A 19999-nucleotide genomic window follows, 5' to 3' on the forward strand; every position below is an offset into this window, starting at 1 on the left:
GGGGAGCAGGGGAGGGAGGAATGAGAGGACCAGGCCTGGTTTGTGGGGATCAGGAAAGACATTCCGGAGGCCTTGATGTTTTAGCTGAGACCTAAAGCAGGTGGGGCCATGTTTGAAGGAGGAGAACACAAAGATCGATTAGAAAAACAGAAAGGAAGGTGGAGACCAGCAGTGGTCAGGCCACCCAGGAGGCCTGTGCTGGGGTGCAGCCCGTGGGTTTTCTCCTGAGGGCACCAAGGAGCTATAGCTGGTTCTGTGAAGAGGTCTAAGTTGAGTTTTAGAAAGACCCCTCTGGCTATGCAGGGAGACCAGGTGTGCGGCGTGGGTTAGGAGGGTAGGTGAGGGAGGTGTGAAGCAGATCAATTTCAGAGATTTAGGAGGCAACCTTCTGAGGAAGGTAGGTTGTAGGGTTCACACTGACTTCTGGGGCCACTCTCAGTCGTTGTCCCAAGGGTTTCTCATGCATGAACTCAGTGAGTTTTCATAACCACCAGAGACATATCCCCTTTTCACAGCTGGGGAAACTGAGGCCGGCAGAGGGAACTCAGTCTGACTCCAGGGCCTTTACACATCCACGCTCTCTACTCCTGACAACCAGGGAAACTGAGGCTTGGAGAGGCAGCTTGTCTCCTGGTCCAAGGCCACACAGTCTGGAACTGAAGCAGGGAGATTCGAACCCACACCCCACCTCCCTTTTGTGAGGACAGGATACAGCCCTGCCCATCTCTCACCCTCCCAGTCTTGAGGTCTCGACCTCTGGGGAGTCCCCTGCTGGGTTAGGCCACCACTCTTCCCTCCCTCCCCGCCCTGAGGCCCAAGCCCAGCTAAGGACTTTAACCCCGAGCCACCAGCAGCAAGCACGCAGCTGCAGTCAGGCAGAATTCCCCTACTTCTGGTGCCAGGGGAGTTACCCAAAGCGCAGGGGGATGGGGGTGGGGGACAGGTATGGAGGGGGACAAAATGGGGAACGGAGCATCTCAGCTGGCCAGGGCGGTGCTGCTTCACTGCTCTGTGCCTCAGTTTCCCTCTGGGTAAAATAGGTATGGCTCCTCCCATGGATGAAAGAAGGACCTGCAAATCTTTGCCAGGGTGGAGGAATCTTCCCCTCTGGTCTGACGGGGAGACAAATATTTCCCCAGGCTGATGGGGGAGACAAGGAGCCCCAGACCATTGGGGACCATAAGAAGCCCTCTCCAAATCTGATGTGGGAGACAGGATTTCCCAAATTGGACAGAGACAATAGGAAGTCCCAGTTCCATGGAGGGTGAACAAGTCTCTAATCCAGCTTTCCAGTCTGTTGGGGGAGGTAAGGATGGCCCATTCTGAGGTGTGAGATGAGTTTCTAATCTGAAGTAGGAGACAGGTAGCCCCAGTCTGATAGGGGACGTGCTCCAGTTTGAGCTTCTAAGATGACTGGATATGAAGAACACGTCTGTTGTAGCCCAGTCAGCTCTTTCCTGAGCTCTGAAGTCGGAGGGCCCCTATAGGCTTGAACTCTCAGATCTGGAGGGGCCAAGGGACAGAGAGGCAGAGCGCATGTGGGACTTACTCTTGTGACTCAGGGGCCGTTTTTTGGGCTTTGGACCTCACTTCTCTTTCTGGAGCTCAGGAGCTGCCTGGTGGTGTACTGGCACCACCTACCGGTTGCTATGCGCCAGGCCTCCCATCCAGAGCGAGGAGAGCGGAAGTCCCAGAAGACCTGGACACCCTCCCTCGGACCTGGGTACAAGTCCACCCCACCCCACCCCAAAACACCCCATCTATGACTCTGCAGCTTCACTACGTTCAGCCTCCGTGTGGCGGGGGTGGTGGTGTGTATCTTTCTGACTTAGAAGCCTACTCTAACCTCCTCTGTTCACGACTTTTCTGTGTCTCTCCAGTACCTTGGAAGGAAGCGCACATACAGGCCACAAGATTGGCCTCTCTTGCCTTTCCCGAACCACCCTGTGCTGCAGTTGAACCTATGAGCTAGGAGCTATTTCTGGAGCAAGCCATTCTCAGAACTTACCTTCAGGCCTTTGCACAGGCTGTTCCCTCTACCTGGAACACCCTTCCCTGTCTCTTCCCCAGCATCTTTCTTACTCCTCCTTTAGGTTTTGGAATAGATACCTCCCCCCCCCCAGAACCCTTCCCTGACTCCCAGGTCAGGGTCACAGTCCTGTGAGACTGTTGTGGTCACTTCTCTGTCCTCATAGGGCCTGACACTAATTACATACAGGGAATGTCTACTCGAATGAATGAATGAATGAATGAATGAATGAATGCATGCATGCATGCATGCATGCCAGGCTGAGGAGTTTGCCAAGGCAGCCATAGGAGAATTTAATCAGAGGAGGGACACAGTCAGATTTAGAAGGCCCCAAGTTCCCTCTTTATCCTGGACCTTTGCCCATGTTTTTCCCTTTCCCTGAAACATTTGTACCTAGTGACTGCTGCTCATCTTCTAGGTCTCAATGAGTCATTTTCTCTTCTAGGAAGCCTCTCTGACCCGTTGCTGGGCCAGGTGTTCCCCCCCCCCCAGCCTCCTGCACTCCCCCATCTCAGATCTCAGCACTGACCAATGCTGGATTGTCACTGTCTGTGACACTGGGCCCTATGCAGACAGGCCTGGGTTGTGTTCACCCATTTGCTTCTCAGAGCTTACAACAGAGACCTCTTTCTGTCAGCTCCTGGGTTTAAATCCTGACTCCCCCATTCGAGGAGTGTCTTGGGTGAACACAGGGCTCTCCTGGAGCCCCAGTTTTCTCGTGTGAAATGTGGAAAGAATTGATGGTTCCTCTCCCAGCCTCCCAGGGCTGTGGGGGCAACCAGGAGACGAGACCCCGAAGCCCTGAGCTGACCGCATGCTGGGTGACCCACTTCCCCTTTCGGGGCCCATCTGACTGGATGAACGGGTGGCAAGGGCCTCATCCTGCTGGGACATTTTAGGAGGCCAGCGCGGGGCTTCCCAAGGCGGGAGGGTCAGGGACAGGCGGAGGGAAGAGATGTCTGCTGGGTTAGGGGAAAACCAGCCTTCCCCATCATAAAACGGATGATGAGAGGGAAGAAAACAAGACCGGCTCCACCCGGGCATGAGGGGAAGTTGGGGGAGAGGATAAGGGGCCCCTCGAGGTGGGTGAATACCACAGTCCACAACTTGCTTCCAACTTCCCTCCTGTAGCCTATGTGCCTTGGGGTCCAGGCAAGTCTCCCCGCTCAGTGACCTCTCAAATGTGACACATCTTCATTCTAATCTCTGACCCTGCTCCGCGTTCAGCCTTCCAGCCTCATGGATGACAGCTCCATCCTGTGCCTGCTCTGGCCCAAGGCTTGGAGACCCCATGACTCGTCTCTGCCCTTATGCCATGTCCAGTCCATCAGCAAATGCTGATGGCTCCACCTTCAAAATCGGTCTCTATCTCCATGGCCACCACCCTGGTCCAGCTGCCATCACTTCCTGTCACCACTGCTGTCACCTTTTCGCTGGGCTCCCTGCTGTTACGTCTACTCCCAACAGCCTCTTCCAACATGTGGCCCGAGAAAGAGCCCTGGGCTTTGAGCACATGTTGCTCAGAGTCCTGCTGTGGCTCATACTTCATTTGAAGTGACAGCCAGACTTCCTTGTGACCCACAAGGCCCTGTATGATCCCTGTCCTCACTTGCCCTCACCTCCTCAATTCTCCCCTTGCTTTCTCTACTCCAGCCACACGGGCCTCCAACCTGCTTTCCTGCCTCCTGGCCGTTATACATTCTGTGCCCTCTGTTTGAAATGCTTTGCCCTGCTAACTTTCCACCCAGCTCGTCTGACCTTTCAGGTCTCACCTTGTGGTTGGCTGAATAACGTCCCCCATAGCCAAGCCTGAATCCCTGGAACCTGTGATTGTTACCATGTGTGACAAAAGGGACTTCACAGATGTGATGAACTTCAGCACCAGAAGATTAGGAGATGACCTGGCATTATCTGGGTGGGCCCTACGTGTCACCCCAGGTGTCCTTGTAAGAACGAGGCAGAGGAAGATTTGACCATAGAAGAGAAGGGGACTTGACAATACGTAGAAGCAGAGATCAGAGCGATGCTGCCTTAAGATGAAGAACGCTGGCAACAACCAGAAGCTGGAAGAGGCAAGGAACAGATTTCCTTCTGGAGCTTCCAGAAGGAACCAGCTCTGTGGACACCTTGATTCCATCCCCAGAAGACTCACTTCAGATCTCTGACTTCCAGAACTGTAAGAGAATACCTTTCTGCTGTTTTAATCCACCACATTTGTGGCATTTGTTACAGCAGCCACGTGAAACTAATATGCATCTTAAATGTCACCCCTCTGGGAGGCTGCTTTGGAGTCTCCACCTGAATTTGATGCTCTGGCATTTCTCTCTCAGAATTCACACTTTTCTGTCAGAGCATCACGATACTTTGTAATGACTTTGTCTACCGACCTGTTAACATCTGTCCCCCACTCTGGGCTGTGGGCTCTGCGAGGCCAGGGACAAAGGTGTGGGGGTCAGTATATGCACCCATGACTTTATACGGTACCTGCTCAGGGTACACACTCAACAGATATTGGTTGAATTCATTCATTCATCCATATATCTTTTAACTTATCAAGTATTTATTGAGCACCGATTGTTTGCCTGGCACTGTGCTTGGAGCTGCAGGATGCAGGCCGTGATTCTGCTCTTGTGTTGCCCCTTACTATGGACCGAATAAGCATTCTTATGCTGACGCTCTGAACCCCAATGCGCCTGTATTTGGAGATAGGGCCTTTAGGGAAGTAATTAAGGTTAAATAAGGTCCTAAGGGTGGGGCTCTGATCTGATTCGTAGGATTGGTGTCTTTATAAGAAGAGACACTAGAGAGCGAGTTTACCCTCTCTGTCCTCGTGGACCCACAAAGAAGAAGACATGTGAACACATGGCGAGATGGCAGCCACCTGCAAGCCATGGGAAGAGGTCTCAGAATGAAACCTACCTGCGGGCATCTTGATTTTGGATTTTCCAGCCTCCAGAACTGTGATAAATAAATTCCTGTTGTTTAAGTCACCCCATGTGTGGTCTTTTGTTATGGCAGCCCGAGGTGACTAAGACACTTCTCATTGTCTTTCCCTTGGTTCTTTTGCTCACTTCACATTGTTTTAATTATTACAGCTGCGGTGGTTTTAAAATATGTCCACAACTTCTTCGACAATCTTCCCCTCAAAAGGTGGAGCTGAATTCCCCTCCCCTTGAATGAGTCTGGATGAAGTGACTTGCTTCTAGCAAGTAGAATATGGTGGAAGTGGTGGTGTGTGACTTCTCAGACACATCATAAAAGGCATCATGCCTTCCTCCTTGCTCTCCCATTGGGTCACTTGCACCGGGAGAATCCAGCTGCCTTGTCATGAGGACACTCTATGGAGACATCCATGTGGCAAGGAACTGAGGCCTCCTGCCAACAGCCATGTGAGTTAGCCAGGAAGTGGGTCCTCCAGCCCCAGCCAAGCCTTCAGATGACAGTAGCCCAGCTGCCATCTTAATTGCACCCTCATGAGAGACCCTGAGCCAGAATTACCCAGTGAATCCACTCCCGAATTCTTGACTCATAGAAACTGTGAGATAATAAAGCTGCTGAGTGTGGGGTAATTTGTTACACAGTAGTCAACTAACTAATACAATAGCTCTAAAGTATGTTTTGTTACATGGTGAGATAAGTTTCCTTATCATTACTATTACTGCTACTATTTATTGAGCACCTGCTGTGTGCCAAGCACTGATTTAAGTGATTGACACAAAAGTAGTGAACAAAAGAGATAAATTCCTGCCTGATGGAGCTTGCTGTCTGGGGGGGAAAGACAGATAATGAACAAATGAAGAAGGAAGATATAATATAGCGGTGTGTGTGTGTGTGTGTGTGTGTGTGTGTGTCTGGGTGTGTGGGTGTGTGTGTCATAAGTGCTATGAAGAACAAAGCTAGACAGCATTGGGTGTTCAAGGGGGTCTCTTTGAGCAGAGACCTCAATGGAGTGATTCAAGTATTTAGGGGAAGAACATTCCTGGAAGGGGAAAGGCTAGTGCAAAGGCCCTGAGGCAGGAGTTGCTTGGTTTGTTCCAACAATAGCCAGGAGGCCAGTGTGGCTGGAGTGGAGTGAGAGGAGAAGGGTATGGACTGTGATCCAAAGGGGAGATGATTCCAGCAATGTGACCTCTGGAGGCCTCAGTTTCCTTTTCTGAGAAACGGACAGGCTGATACCTGCTTCTGAAGGTTACTGTGGGAACTCAGGGAGCTCCCGCCTGTGATTTGCAGCACAGGTGAGGCCCTTTGGCTTCTCTGGTTCTGTGCAACCTCAGTGGGCTGGGATGCCCTCAGTGGACTCTGCATTGTGCATCATGAAGGGCTGGAGCTGACCAGACTCCCTGTTTGGTTCCCAAAGTCTGGCCTTGGCACCCTGGTTCCAGGCACCCTTCCTCCTCCTCCTCTTCCTTCTCCTCATCCTTCTTCCTGTCTCATCCCTTCTCCTTCCTCACCTCTTTCTTCCTATACTATTCTCCTGCCTCCTTCTCCTCTCCCTCCACTTTCGCTTCTTTTCTCTTTCTCTCTCCTTCTCTTCCCTCCACCTCCCTTTCTCCCATCCTCCGCCCCTCTCTCCATCCTGAATCAACATTCCAGCCAGGGCAGATTTCCTTCCTCTCCCTGGCAGGGCGCCAGACAGTGACTGGGCCATTGTGTGTTCTGGCCTCAAGGTCATTCCGGCCCCTATTCCCGCCCTCCCCCTTGCCATAGTGTTACTTGAGAAAAGGCATGGAGAGGGAGGGGAATGGGGGCAGAGAGAGGCAGAGGCAGCCCTGGGGGTCTGGACTAGCTCCCACTCATGGCTAGTAGAATCTGAGGGCCCCAAGCACCATGCAGTTTTGTGAAGTTGGGGTTGGAGGAGCTGCCATCAACCTCCTGGGGCAGAAGAGTCCCAGTTCTAGCCCTCAGTAGGAAACCTGCTGTATAATCCTGAGCAGATTCCTGCCCTTCTCTGGGCTAATTCCTGGTTCTGCCCCTTCCTGACTGAGTGTCTTTGGGCAAGTCACTTCCTCCTCTTTGTGACTCATTTTCCCTTTTTTTGGTCAGATAGTCCCTGCATCTGGGTCCCTCAACTTCCCAACTGACAAAATCACCCAGGCTATTTATTTTAAAAATTCAGCTTCCAGGTCCCTTCCCTGGAGACACAGATTTCCTGGGCCCAGGCAGGGGCCTGGCATATGTTATTTTTTAATAAACAGCTAGGAGGCTGGGGAAAAGTGGCCCCCATTCAAAGGCAGGCTGCAAGGAGCAAATCAGAGAATTTGTGCTCAGAGCATATTACCCCTGAACCTGAGATGATTAATATCGTGATTCTAAAAGTTCATACAGTTATTACTTTTTCTTGTAAGCCATTTTCAGCGAACACTATTGTCAAGAACATCATGTATTATCTAAAATGAGGCAAACCTGTGTGGTAGGGTTAATGAAGTCCCCCAGGAAGAAGGCATTGCAGAACAATTGTTGTTTTTGGCTTTTCCAGCTGCCTCTTGCCAAAAGCTAACACTTCATTGGAGGGGTCAAAAGCATTTATCAAGCACTTATGTGCTAGATTCTTTACTTGTAATGACTCATTTAATCTTTTCAACAATCCTAGGAGTTCAGCACTATTATTATCTTTGTTTTACAGGTGAGCAAAAGCAACGTGCCCACAGCTAAAAGTCTGTGCCCTTGACTGCCTGCTCTGCTGAGGAACACAGGGGACTCACCAGCTAGCCCTCTCCCAGCAACCGTGGGAACTGTGGGACCCAGAGCAAGGTTTTCAGCTCTCTGTGCCTCAGTTTCCTCACCTATAAAATGGAGGAACTGGCAGTAACGACACATAAGGGTTGTTGTAGGAATTCATTGATATGGTTCATGCGAAAAGACAAAATCAATGCTTGAGATACAGGATCTATTATTATTTTGTGGTTATTGTTGTTCTTTCTTGAACTGTGAAAGGAGGGGCTTGGACAGCCTGGAGGAATCAGTCAAGGAGCCCAGAGATGATTAGAGGGATGGAAGCCTTGGTTTGGGGAATATCTGAGCTTCCACACCCTGAGGATATGGGATCTGGTTTGACCTAGAAACCTGAGCTGCCTCCTCCTTTGCTCCTTCTGCCCCGCCCACTGGCCTCATTCTGTAGTGCACAAAGTACACCTCAGCTGAACACACCCGGTCTTTCCCAATCCCTTGCTGTCATTGTGGCTCCTTCCATTTAGGATTAGCTGAGAAAGGCCATTTTGTCCAGCATGGGAGGTAGGAGTTCCAAGGTCTGGTGTGGCAGAGCCTGCCAGCTGCCCACCTGGGATCCATTCTTCCTGCCTTTCCTGATGTTCTTTGGGGCAGTAACATTCCCAGGAAAAAGACTCCCCTTCCCAGCCTCCCTTGCAGCTAGAGTCACCACGTGACTAACAGCTGGCCAATCAGAAGTAAGTGGAAGTTGTAGGACGGTACTTTGGGGAAGGTTCCTTGAAAGAGGCACAGTCCATAAACAGGTGTGGCGCTGTTGTTGGCCTTCGTCCCCTTCTTTCTGCTTCCTGCATGGAACATGGATGAGGCAGCTGCAGCTGCAACAGCCATCTTGGGCCACAGGTGATGGAGAGAATGCTCCCAAGCTAAGAATGATGGAGCAGAAAGATAGAAAGAGCTGTGGTGTCCCTAATGACACTATGGAGGCACCATTTCAACTCTGAACAATCTGTTGATGGACAATTTTTATGTGAGAGAGAAGCAATCTTCTATTCATGCAAGCTACCCTTACATATACTGGTTTCTCTTTTTATTTTATATGTTAGTCTTCTCTTTGTGGCTTGTGTTATTTCCAGTCTCTCCTACTAGCCACTGAAGAGAAATTCTAACTGATATACCTAGGCTTTAGCCCTATATATGTCACTGACTCTTATGAGGGGTGGGGAGAATATGGACGCTATTTCCCATTTTGGGGCTGAATAGTGTTGGGGTTAAGAGTATGGTCTCAAATCCATCCTCAGCTCCTAGCTGTTCCATTGCCTGGAAACCTCATATTAGAGACAACTGATTTAGGTAATAGGTTCCAAACTCTTAGTGCCCCCTGAGGGGGATGGAGTCAGTAATAGGACTTTTGGCTCTCTCCTTCATTCATTGGCCAGAATTGGTCACATGGACACCTATAGCTGCAAAACAGTCTCGGAAAGTTAGTACCTGATATTTTCAGCTTCTTTCATGGGAGGCAGTGCCTGCTATCATGAAAGAGGAGAGGGGAGTGACTACTGGGGAGCAATCCACAGAATCTGCCATACCCTCTTCCTTCAACATGTATTTATTGAGCATCTAACCCGGGAGAAATCCTCTACTCCAACTAGATCAGTTTCTCTTTTACTTTATATATTAGTCTCTTCTGTCTCATCACACTTGCAAAAAGTTTGTCTATTTCATTGTCAATTTTCAAAGAACTAGATTTAAGTTTTATTGACCAATTCTAATTTTGTTTTATATTTTATCCATATCTGCTTTCACAGTTCTTTACCTTTTTCCTTTGGTTTATTTTGGTTTATTTCCAGTCTCTTGAGTGGAAAACTTATTTTGTTCATTTTCAAGTATTTTTCTTTCAGGACTCTCAATGCATTTAAGTGTTTAAGGCTATCATTCTCCCTCGAGGTACAGCTTTGGCCATATCCTGAAGATTTCCATATATAGTGTTTTCACTGCCATTTGATTCTGGTTGGTATTTTTGCATTTAAGTATTATTTAAATATAAAGGATTGTTTTCAAGTGTGTAGAAATTTGGGGGGAGAGAGGGCTATAGCTTTTGAACTGATACCTACTTTTAATGCATTGCTATTTTACATAATATATTGACCAACCATGCAAGCTTGCATTTGAAGAAAGGGCTCTGAGATAATGAAATGGTTTGGAAAACTCTAGTCTACCCTCAGTCCACACCTTTTTACTGATGGACAAAACTGAGGATTTAGTGAATTCATGGCAAATGTGGGATTATAACCCAGATCCTATAACCCTCATTCTGGGGGTCTTTCACCACCCCCCATCCCAACTCAACATAGCCATCTTCAGAAAGTCTATCTTGCAAGTTTCTGGGAAATCTCTCTGTAAGGCCTTCCCATTCCTATCCAAACCTCTCTTTCTACCCCAAGACCAGAGCCTGCCATCATCATTTCTGATCAACACCAAGTCTCTAATGGGGCATCTTCACTGGGTGGGTCCTCCAGCTCAGACCCTGTTAATGAGAGGAGTTCAAAGACACACTCTCTCTGGCTCCCACTCCCCCATTTCCTTTCCCTCACCCTGCCCCTGTCCCATTTGCATTCATTATTCATAGGGCCTTTTTTGTGGCTAGAGGAGGAGGGAGATGTTTTTAGTGTGCAGGTGATATTTGAGAGCCACATGGGGTTGGGTGTGGGACCTGACGACAATGGAGGACACAAAGGTGCATCTTTGGTTAAGTGGATGAGGGCCAGAAGGTACTAGAACTCTTCTTGAAAAATTTGGTCATTCCCTGTCCTGTGCAAAAGCATCTTTGCTTCAGGGCCCATGCATGGAGTGAAGTACAGCGTGGGGGAGGGCTGTGTCCTACAGAACCCTGCTCTGTCAGGTGTCTCAAGGAGGGGCAGTCTTTGACCCCCTGGGAGGCAGAACCCTCAGATATAACCTGGGGAGATGTGAGAAGGATCTGAGACCCTGACATCAACCAGTGGGAGCTTGTAGCACTGTGATTTGGGTATCCCTATACATGCATGCACCCAGACTGAGAATACTCTTGGGTGGGAAGGGAAGCAAGCAGGCTACCAGGCGATGGCAGAGTTGGCTGTGGTGGAAGAAGAGGCTGACACACACTTGTGTTAACCAGGATGTTTATGGCCTCTGTCACTCTCTGACAGCTCAGCGAAGGAGTAGGTCCTTGTTGGCTTTAACTCTAGTGTGGAAGCAGGAGAACAGAGGAGTAGGACGATGACGATCCTCCACTCAGGGGGAGGAGATGGGGAGGAGGATGCAAAGAGCTCTTCTCTCTGGAGGTCTCCAGGGCCGCGCTGCTACTCCATGGCTGTGGGGGAGGATGGGGCAAAGGTGCAGAGGAGACTGTCAGGGAGGTAGAGGACCAGGTCCCCAGTGCCCCCATCCCTCCTGCTCCCCAAACCAGCCCCGGCCTCCCAGCGACCCCACCCGCCCCACGCTCAGCCTGTGCCAGGTTCAGGTTCAGGAAGGTGGCGTTGGTCTTCGTGCGAGGGAGGGAGGTTGACTGTGAGAAGAGAGACAGGTGAAAGGGAATTCCGAGGCTTCACCAGGGGTGGCGTGCTGTCATTGGATAGCATTCTCCCCACAACACTGACCCAGAAAACTGGAATTTGATGAGTGAATGGAAAAGAGGGTGTCTAGAGGTATCTGCTAGTGATTGGGTCCCTGATTCTGGAAACTTCAAGTCTGAGGGAGGGGACACTGTCCCTGACTCAGGCACATAGCTTTTGAGAGTGCCTAGTCTGATGGGGAGGCAAAACTCCAGCCTGGGGAATGATCTAGTCCACAGTGTCAGAGATTTCCTTGTCTAATGGGTGAAACCTGCCCCTGCTTTAGGGACATGGCCTCCTAGACCTCTGAGAGGGGATGCTCAGTCTGATGGAAGAAACATGACCCCTGACCCTGGGAGCTCCCAGTCTGATGGGGGAGACATGGTCCCTGACCCTGGGAGCTCCCAGTCTGATGGAGGAGGCATGGTCCCTGACCCTGGGAGCTCCCAGTCTGATGGAGGAGGCATGGTCCCTGACCCTGGGAGCTCCCAGTCTGATGGAGGAGACATGGTCCCTGAATCTGGGAGCTCCCAGTCTGATGGAGGAGACATGGTCCCTGACCCTGGGAGCTCCCAGTCTGATGGAGGAGGCATGGTCCCTGACCCTGGGAGCTCCCAGTCTGATGGAGGAGACATGGTCCCTGAACCTGGGAGCTCCCAGTCTGATGGAGGAGACATGGTCCCTGAATCTGGGAGCTCCCAGTCTGATGGAGGAGACATGGTCCCTGAATCTGGGAGCTCCCAGTCTGATGGAGGAGACATGGTCCCTGACCCTGGGAGCTCCCAGTCTGATGGAGGAGACATGGTCCCTGAATCTGGGAGCTCCCAGTCTGATGGAGGAGACATGGTCCCTGAATCTGGGAGCTCCCAGTCTGATGGAGGAGACATGGTCCCTGAATCTGGGAGCTCCCAGTCTGATGGGGAGACACGGTCCCCAACACCTGGGAGCTTCCAGTCTGACTGGGAGTCACAGTCCCCAACATTTGGGAATTCCCAGTCTGATGGAAGAGACATTGTTTCTGACTACTGGAACCTCCCAGTGTGATAGAGGAGACACAATTCCTACGACCTGGAAACCTCCATCCTAATGGAGTAGATAATCCGTATTTCAGTTTGAGAGATAAATTCCATCCTCAGATGGTAGATTCTGTCCTCATTCTTACTAATGCAAAGGATGAGACATGGTCCCCATTGTCTGGGATGACAGTCTGAAGAGGGAAGCATGATCCACCCTCACTCTATGCCTATAGTATGATTGTGGAGGTAAACCTCCATCATTAGCCCATTTCCCCAATAGGGTAGTAGAAACAATATCTCCTGTTTAGGGTCCACTCATCTGTGGGATAAAAGATGCCCTACCCTCAGACTATGTACCCTTTTTAAAACTTTCAGACTGGTGTACCTCTTCTATGACACAGAAGGCATGGAAGCCCCCCTTTAGTAGTCCTGAGTCTCATAGAGGAGGAATATCTACTCCTAGTCTAGATCATCAGTTTGACAGAAGAGGCAAGAGCTGCATTTGGGGACTGCCAAGTCATATGGAGAAGACAAGGTCCCTTCTTGCAGTCTGGTGGAGAGGCATATCCATGCTTGGTCTGTGTCCCCCAACCTTATAGAGGACTCAAAGTCCCCTTTTGGGAGCCCCCATCTGAAAAGAGGCACCCTCCAACCCCTCCCGCACACTCACGGGCCACCTGCAGCTCCAGTTCCAGTGTCTCAGTCTTGCCCTGCAGTGTGACAGTCTTGAGTGTGTAGCGGCCGGCGTCTGTGAGGTTCAGCTTCTGCACCAGCAGCGAGCAGTTGGTGAAGCCCACCTCCCGGCCTGTGTGCGCGGGGCCTGCGATCCAATTCCCTGAGGGCAGTTGGCTGAGCAGCCGGTTGGGCTCGGAGGCAGGCCCGCGGTACCAGGCATAGACCAGCAGATCCTTGGGGTAGCCTTGTACAGTCAGTGTCACGTCCTGGCCCTCTGTTGGCTTGGTCGGGACAGGCACGATAGACATGGCGACGACTGCAGCTGTGAAGAGAGTGAGGGGATGCTGGGTCAGCTGGGCCTGTATTGGGCCTAGTGTCCCCTTCCCACTCCCAGCTGGCTCATCTACGCCTCCCCCAAGCTGGCTGGTGTTCCCTCATGCAGCGTCTGGGAAGGAGACAGAGGAAGGAGGTAATTTGTGTGGTAGTGGTGGTGGGTTTTATATCCTCACAATGCCTTCCCCCATCAGACTGGGAGGCCCCAGGGGGTGGGGGCCATCTCTCTCCCATTACACAAGAAATTTCCAGCCTTTTGGGGGGGGTGTTTCTCCCTTTAAATTGCAAAACCCTAGAAAGTCGAGCAATGTCTCCTCCATCAGATTGGAAATTCCCAAATTATAGGGGCCATGTCTCCCCTATCTGATTGGAAATTCTAGAATATGGGGGACCGTGTCTCCCCCATCAAATAATTGGGAGTTGTGTATCCCAGGTCATGTCTCTCCTGTCAGACTGGGAGACCTCAGAATGTGGGGGCTGTAGTTTCCCACCAGGTTGAAAGATTCCAGAGGGTGGGAGGCCATGTCTCCTCCATCAGATTGGAAATTCCAGATTATTGGGTTGGGTCTTTTGATCAGGCTGGGGACCCCAGAAATTAGATGGAGGCATGTTTATCCCATCATACTGGAAATTCCTAGAAAGTGGGAGGCCTGTACTCCCCCATCAGATTGGGAGTACCCCAAATGTGGGAACTGTGTCTCTCCCATCAGACTAGGAATTCTAAAATATTAAAATAAAAGAGGCCATGTCTCCTGAAGACCATGTCTCCCCCATCAGAATAGAAAATCTCCCCAACTATGAAATGTGTCTCCTCCATCTAATTGGAAACTCATTGAGGGTGGATGTTATGTCTCCTCCATCACTGCTTGGAAGTCCATGGAGCATGCAGCATTGCCTCTTCTCTCTGACTAGCGACTCCTTGAATAAGGAGGCCATGCTTCCCTGTTCCAGGACCATCTCTTTAAGGGCAGAGACCATGTCTCCTCCATCAGATCAGAGTCCCCCAGGTGGGGGAGAGGTGATGTCACCCTTTCCTCTGTCTCTTTCCTGGTACCTGCCACAGGGTTGCTGACAGTTCAGGAGGCCTTTGGGGGCCCTGTACCCACTCCCTGAACATACCTGCACACTTTGGATACCCCCCATCTTGGCCTGTATGGACAGGGCTTGGGGCAGCACCTGAGGTCATCTGGTCCACCCCCTGTCTCCTGCCAATACCAGCTGCCAGGGCCCCGGTTGGCGTGGGGCAGGAGGAACACTTACCTCTAGGGATGTCATTTCCTTTGGGTGAAAGAGGATCCACCCTTTGGATGAGACCCAGCCTGTTAGTAGGAGGGAGGGGGGTGGGAGGGAGGGAAGGACTGTTCCTACTGTCCCTAGGGGATGGTGGCCACTTGGGAAGGAACCAAGGTGGAATTAATCAGATCCTTATGTTCAAAGCCGCCATCCTCAGGGGATGAGAAATGTCCCCTGAGGATCCTAATGGCTCTGAAAACACCAGCTGAGTCTGTACTGCCCCCAGCCCCCAGGTTGTTTAAGGACAGGGATAAGACAATGCCTCCCCAGCTGTGTTTTTCCATTTGCCAACACTTGGCTGTGATTTTCCATGTGTGTATGTGTGTGTGTACACTGTCCTCCGGGCCAGACAACTGGGTAATCTAGTTGGCTACCAAGAAATTCAGCTGTCTGTGTGGCAGGGAGTGGGTCAAGCCCCTATGCAGCTGGTGACTGAATTTAGAACAGGGACACCCACATAAAGGGACATCCGAATGTTTTCTCACTCTGCCACTGCACAATATGGGACATGTGGCCCATTTTTCTCACTGCCACCCCTAAAAGAAGAGAGTCATATTTGTTGTTTGTTTTTTAGGCAACAAGGGGTAGAGTGTCTCTTTTTGTCACCTGGATGGAGAGACGTCCACCTGATATGCCACTTTGTCACCTGGCCAACAAATGGGTTGAGAATCTCTCCCTTTCCAATCATTTGTTGGGCAAATGGTGGCCTAACTGTTGGTGGAACAGCCAAACCTTCACAGTCCAACTGGGTCTCCATGGGAAGAGGGCAGTGGCCAGCTGGGGGCGACTCACCAGTGAGCTTGACCACCACTGAGGCCGATCCAGAGAGCAGGGTCTTGGGATTCTTAGCAATACAGGTGTACGTGCCCTCCGTGGCTGCTGACATGCTACTGATGTTGAGGTGATCTTGACCATTCTTTAGGGCCCGCCCATTGAAGGCCCACACATACTCTGGCTCTGGGCAGGACCGGGACACACACCACAGGGTGAGGGACGTGTTGAAGTCAACTTTGATGGTGCAGCCCGTGCGCGTGGTGGAATCGTGGATGATGGCCACACGTTCCGGGCCAACTGTTGGGGCAGGAAGGAGAGAAACGGGGCAGTAGAGGGAGAGGGGAGGAGAGGTGGGCACCCCTGGCTTTCTTTCCACCAGGCTGGGACCCTGGGAATAGCAGGGCCTAGTAGAGGGAAACAGAGCTGTGGCCTTTCCGAATCCCACATGGATCTCTAACTTGCTCTAGGATCTGGAGAGTCACTATCCCTCTCAGGGGATCACAGTTTCTCTTCTGTAAAAAGAAGGTGTTGAGCCAGACAAAATTTCAAGAGGTTTTTGAAATCTATGGCTCTATTAAAAACTAAGTGGAAGAAATCTAAATGATTGGTTTCCGATAAGCCATTCTAAGAGTCTAGAATTCTAAGGCTCCAAGAGCGACGCTTCAAGGTTCTAGGATTCTAAGCTTCTAGATCTATGTTTCTAAGATTCTAGGATTGGGTTGCTCTAAGATTTTAGAATCAGATTCTAAGAGTCTAAGAATCTCTGTTTCTAGAGTTTCTAGAATCCTCAGAGTCTAGAATTCAGTCCTTCTTTAATCCAGGTTTCCCTGGTTGCAGGATTCTAGGCTCTAAGTTTCTCTACATCACCGGCCTTTGAGTACCTCAGTGATTTATTTTCCACAGATTCCGCACCGCATATCATCTGCCCCTGGCAATGACTCCATGCTTTGGTAGTGTTTTTATTTTATCTCCCCTCCCATTTCACCACTTACTTCCTGCCTCCCTTTTAAAACCAACCACTCCTGTGTCCCTGGAACCTGCAGGTATTGCTTCAAACTGGAGGAGATGGGTCAACTATATTTTTAGAGGGCTCCCTGGTTCTTAACCCCAGCTTGCCTACTGACACACTGTGTGCCCTTGGGCACCTTCTGTTGGCCTCAGTTTCCCCATCTATGAGGTTTGGGCATTGGGTATCTCTGGGGCCAGGAGGACTCACAGTACACGGTCAGGTTGATGGGCTCGCTGCGGCTGACACTGACCGGGTTCCGGACCTCACACTGGTAGGCTCCAGCCTCTTCCCTGCGGATGCCGTGCCGGGTCAGCACCCGGCCATCGGGGGACAGGCCGAGGCGGATGTCGATGGGCAGGGACTCGCCATTGAAGAACCAGCGGACCTCAGCGGGGCTGGGGCTACTGCAGATCAGGCGCAGGGTGTCTCGGCGCTCCACCAGCTCTGTGGTGTTGGCCAGGACCACGGGCTGGGCCAGGATCTCTGTGGGGCAAGAGACAGAGGGGGAGGGGGCCAGGCACCGCCTGCTCCCGGGGCCTCCCTTTCCCCAGGCAAGGGGCATCCTGGTGGTGCCCCTGTACCCCCAACGCAAGGGGCAAAGAATGGGATAGGAGGCAGGTCTAATCCTGGAAGCCATCCTGAAGGAGGTGAGAATTTTCATATTATTTTAGGTCTTTTTAAAAAATTTTTTAAAAATTTTTTTAGAGTTTCTTTCTTTCTTTCTTTTTTTTTTTTAAGAGGGATTGGGAAGGACGTAGGAAGTCATGGCTGGGGAACAGTGGGGTCTGGGAGGTGTCTCACCATAGACCTGCAAGTGTCCGTAGCCCACCTCCGTCTGAAGCTGCCTGTTGAGAGTCTGCAGGATGTAGGTGCCCGAGTGCCCAAGCAGGGCGCCCCGGATGTCCAGGCTGCCATCCGGACGCACAATCTCCCGCCCCGTGTGGGCCGGGCCAGGGGTCTCATCGCCTGTGCTCACAATGTAGCTGGCCACCAGGTAAGTCAGGCTGAGCGTGGGCCCTGCATACCAGTTGTAGGCAAGCAGCTCCCCCGTGAGCCCATGGACAGCCAGTGTGATGTTGTCCCCTTCAGCTGGCTGGTCAGGCTCGGGGGTGATAGAGATCTCGGCCCCTGCACTCAGGAACATCGCTGGGGAAAAGGAGCCAGAGGGGTCGGATGAGGCAGGCTTGACTGATCCCCCCATTTGATGGAGGAGACCTGGGCTCCTGGCATATGTGTTCCTGGTATATAGTAAGTGCTCAATAAATGTTAGCCTGGTGCAGAGTCTCAGTCTTGGGGAGGGGTGTATGTGTGTTCTGAGGATGGGATTTGATGAGCTGTGCCAAGGATCTAATATAGGACCTTGCACATAGCAAGCTCATAGCCCACACTCAGCCTATGGGACCTGGAGATTTCATGGGACCCAGAGGGTGTTCCCCACTGTGAGAGTCACCAAACTGAGCCTTACAAGATCAGGCTGGCTCATCCAGCCTCTTGGCCCTGACTCCCGGTCCAGTGCTCTTCCTCTGTCTCCCCATAATTAATATACCCCACCCCTTTTCTTTTCAACCCAATAGATAAGCCCCAAACCTGACTAGCTGGTCAGGGCTGCTTGGGTTTGAATTGTGTGTGGTTCCCTGAAACGGGTAGTCGTGGCGGTTCTCACATAAGAAGTACTCACGTGCCTAGCCTGGTTTCTGGTACTTTCCAGGCTGATAGAGCACGGCTAGGAGTGAGGGCTCTGGGTATAGCACTCAGCCCTGCCACTTTCTGGCTGTGTGGCCCCGGCCAGTGACTTCATTTCTCTGAGCCTCAGGTTTCACGTCTATGAAGTTGGGGGCCATGAGTGGGCCTTCTTCATAGGGTGCTTGTTAACCCACAGAAAGCATTTAGAACAGCTCCAGGCACACAGTATACACTAGTAATACTGCGTATGATGACCTTCCAATGACCCTGTGAGTTAGGCCCATTTCATAGACGAGGAAACTGAGGCTGAGAAGGGGAAGGCAACTGCCCAAAGCCACCTCCTCAGGGAGGGGCAGAGCTGCTGGTTAGAACTCACCCTAGTTAAGCTTCCACAGCTCAGTAAGGGTTTGCCACGTGAATGAAGGAGTAACAGTGGCTGACTTGCCCAAGTTCACGCTCCAGTCTTAGAAATCTCCAAAGTCCACCTTGCCAACCTCTCTGGGTGGCTGTCCCCAGCCTGCCCATGCTGGGGCCTCTTGGAGGAGCAAACTGCCTGTGTGAAGCAGAGTTGCCCTCCCTACCCAGTATGCTAGACTTCTGCTCACACCCTCCCTCTCCCAGCTGGGGATCCCCTCCCTTCCCTTAGGCCATCGGGGGGCTGAGGTTTTGGGGGCGCCATTCTCGCTCACCGCTGAGAAGGAGCCAGCTGTACTCGGTCAGCGCCATCTTTCACCCCAAACCCGGGTCTTGGAGATAGCGGCGTTGGCGTCCCAATGCTCCGAGGCCCTTCCTGGTTGGGGCTTGGCTCCGTCTGGTGCAGGACCTGGGAGGGTTCGGTGATTTGGAGCCGGGGGAGATCACCTGAATTTGGAGGGATCGAGTCACCGAGGATCTGGGGCCCCGTTTGGGTACCAGAGCAGGCGTGGCAGGAGCGGGCCAGGGGCCACGACCTGGCCAGGCCTCCTGGGGCACTGCCTAACCTTCTTTGTGCCGAGGGCCCGGGTTTGGTACCAGGAGAAGAACCAGGTCGCTGGAGGGGGGGCGGGGCGGGGGAAAATTTTAGGGCAGTTCTTACCCATGACCCAGGCCTTAGCTTCACTGGCGAGCTTGGGGGTCACTGATGAATAAAACCAATCAACAGTGGCTGCTGTTTTCCCAGCTTTACCACTGTGGGTGACCTTCAACTGTCATCTCAGTGGATGTCCTGTGAGGTGGGCACTGTTAGAACCCCCATTCATTTACAGGTGGGGAAACTGAGGCACTGGGCAGGGGCTCTGACTTGCCTAATTTCCTGCATCAAGAGGGGACTTGAACCCCGCTCTGTTTCCAAAGCCACATGAAAGGGCAGGAGGCTGTTTGGCTGCACACTTTTTTTGGGACTCTGCTTCTTGTTGTCCTCTTCCTGCACAGGGCTGAGAAATGGGATGGTTTGTTGAGAGCAGTTAGCAAGATGCTACACGTTAGGAATTTAGCCAGTGCCTGGCAGGGTTGGGCCCCAACCACAAGGTCTGGTTGGTGTGACTGTTATTAAAAGTGCAGGCCTGGATCCACTGTTCCCTACCTCCATGACCCTGGGCAAGTTATGGAGCCTGCTGGGCCTCGGTTTTCTCATCTATAAAATGGGAATGATGGTAGTGTCCACCTCATAGAGCTGTTGTAAGGATTAAACAAGCAAACATGTGTGAAGTACTTAGAGCACAGAGCAAACGCTCAATAAATCACTCATTCATTTATTCAGCAAATTTTGAATGAGCATCTCCTTTCCGCCAGGCACTGTTCTAGGCAGGCACTGGTAGATAAAGTCCCAGCCCTTGTGGGCTGACGTTCGGGGGTAAACAAATAAAATGTAAAATCTATTTCATTCCGGATGGAGATAAGTGATGTTTGGAGACATAAAGCCAGGAAGGGGGGTTGCAATTTTTAAATTGAG

General features: G+C 51.4%; 1 protein-coding gene across 2 annotated transcripts; it reads right to left on the reverse strand.

The window, feature by feature from the left end:
* Positions 1–10837: 10837 nt before the first annotated feature.
* Positions 10838–19001, reverse strand: CEACAM16 (CEA cell adhesion molecule 16, tectorial membrane component). 2 transcript variants are annotated; one of them, XM_019754799.2, is made up of 6 exons: positions 18759–18993; positions 17188–17532; positions 16594–16869; positions 15396–15674; positions 12973–13299; positions 10838–11045 (listed from the first exon to the last, which is right to left on the reverse strand). In XM_019754799.2, exons 1-6 carry the CDS (start codon positions 18793–18795, stop codon positions 11035–11037), a joined length of 1275 nt encoding a protein of 424 aa, XP_019610358.1. In that variant the 5' UTR covers positions 18796–18993; the 3' UTR covers positions 10838–11034. The 2 variants fall into 2 exon arrangements, with proteins under 2 accessions (XP_019610358.1, XP_019610357.1); XM_019754798.2 differs by lacking the exon at positions 10838–11045 and adding an exon at positions 11161–11240 and having other exon boundaries at positions 18759–19001.
* Positions 19002–19999: the final 998 nt, after the last annotated feature.

The sequence above is a fragment of the Rhinolophus sinicus genome, linkage group LG11, assembly GCF_036562045.2.
Source record: "Rhinolophus sinicus isolate RSC01 linkage group LG11, ASM3656204v1, whole genome shotgun sequence".
Classification (NCBI taxonomy): Eukaryota; Metazoa; Chordata; class Mammalia; order Chiroptera; family Rhinolophidae; genus Rhinolophus; species Rhinolophus sinicus.

Bases quoted from the DNA above. Each gene is read 5' to 3' on its own strand.
- CEACAM16 (XM_019754798.2), bottom strand. From the start codon at position 18,795: ATGGCGCTGACCGAGTACAGCTGGCTCCTTCTCAGCG. The intron at 15,675-16,593 runs GTGAGTCCTCCT...CTGCCCCAACAG, and splicing joins CATCAACCTGACCGTGTACT to TTGGCCCGGAACGTGTGGCC. The intron at 11,241-12,972 runs GTGAGTGTGCGG...CTCTTCTCACAG, and splicing joins ACTGGAGCTGCAGGTGGCCC to TCAACCTCCCTCCCTCGCAC.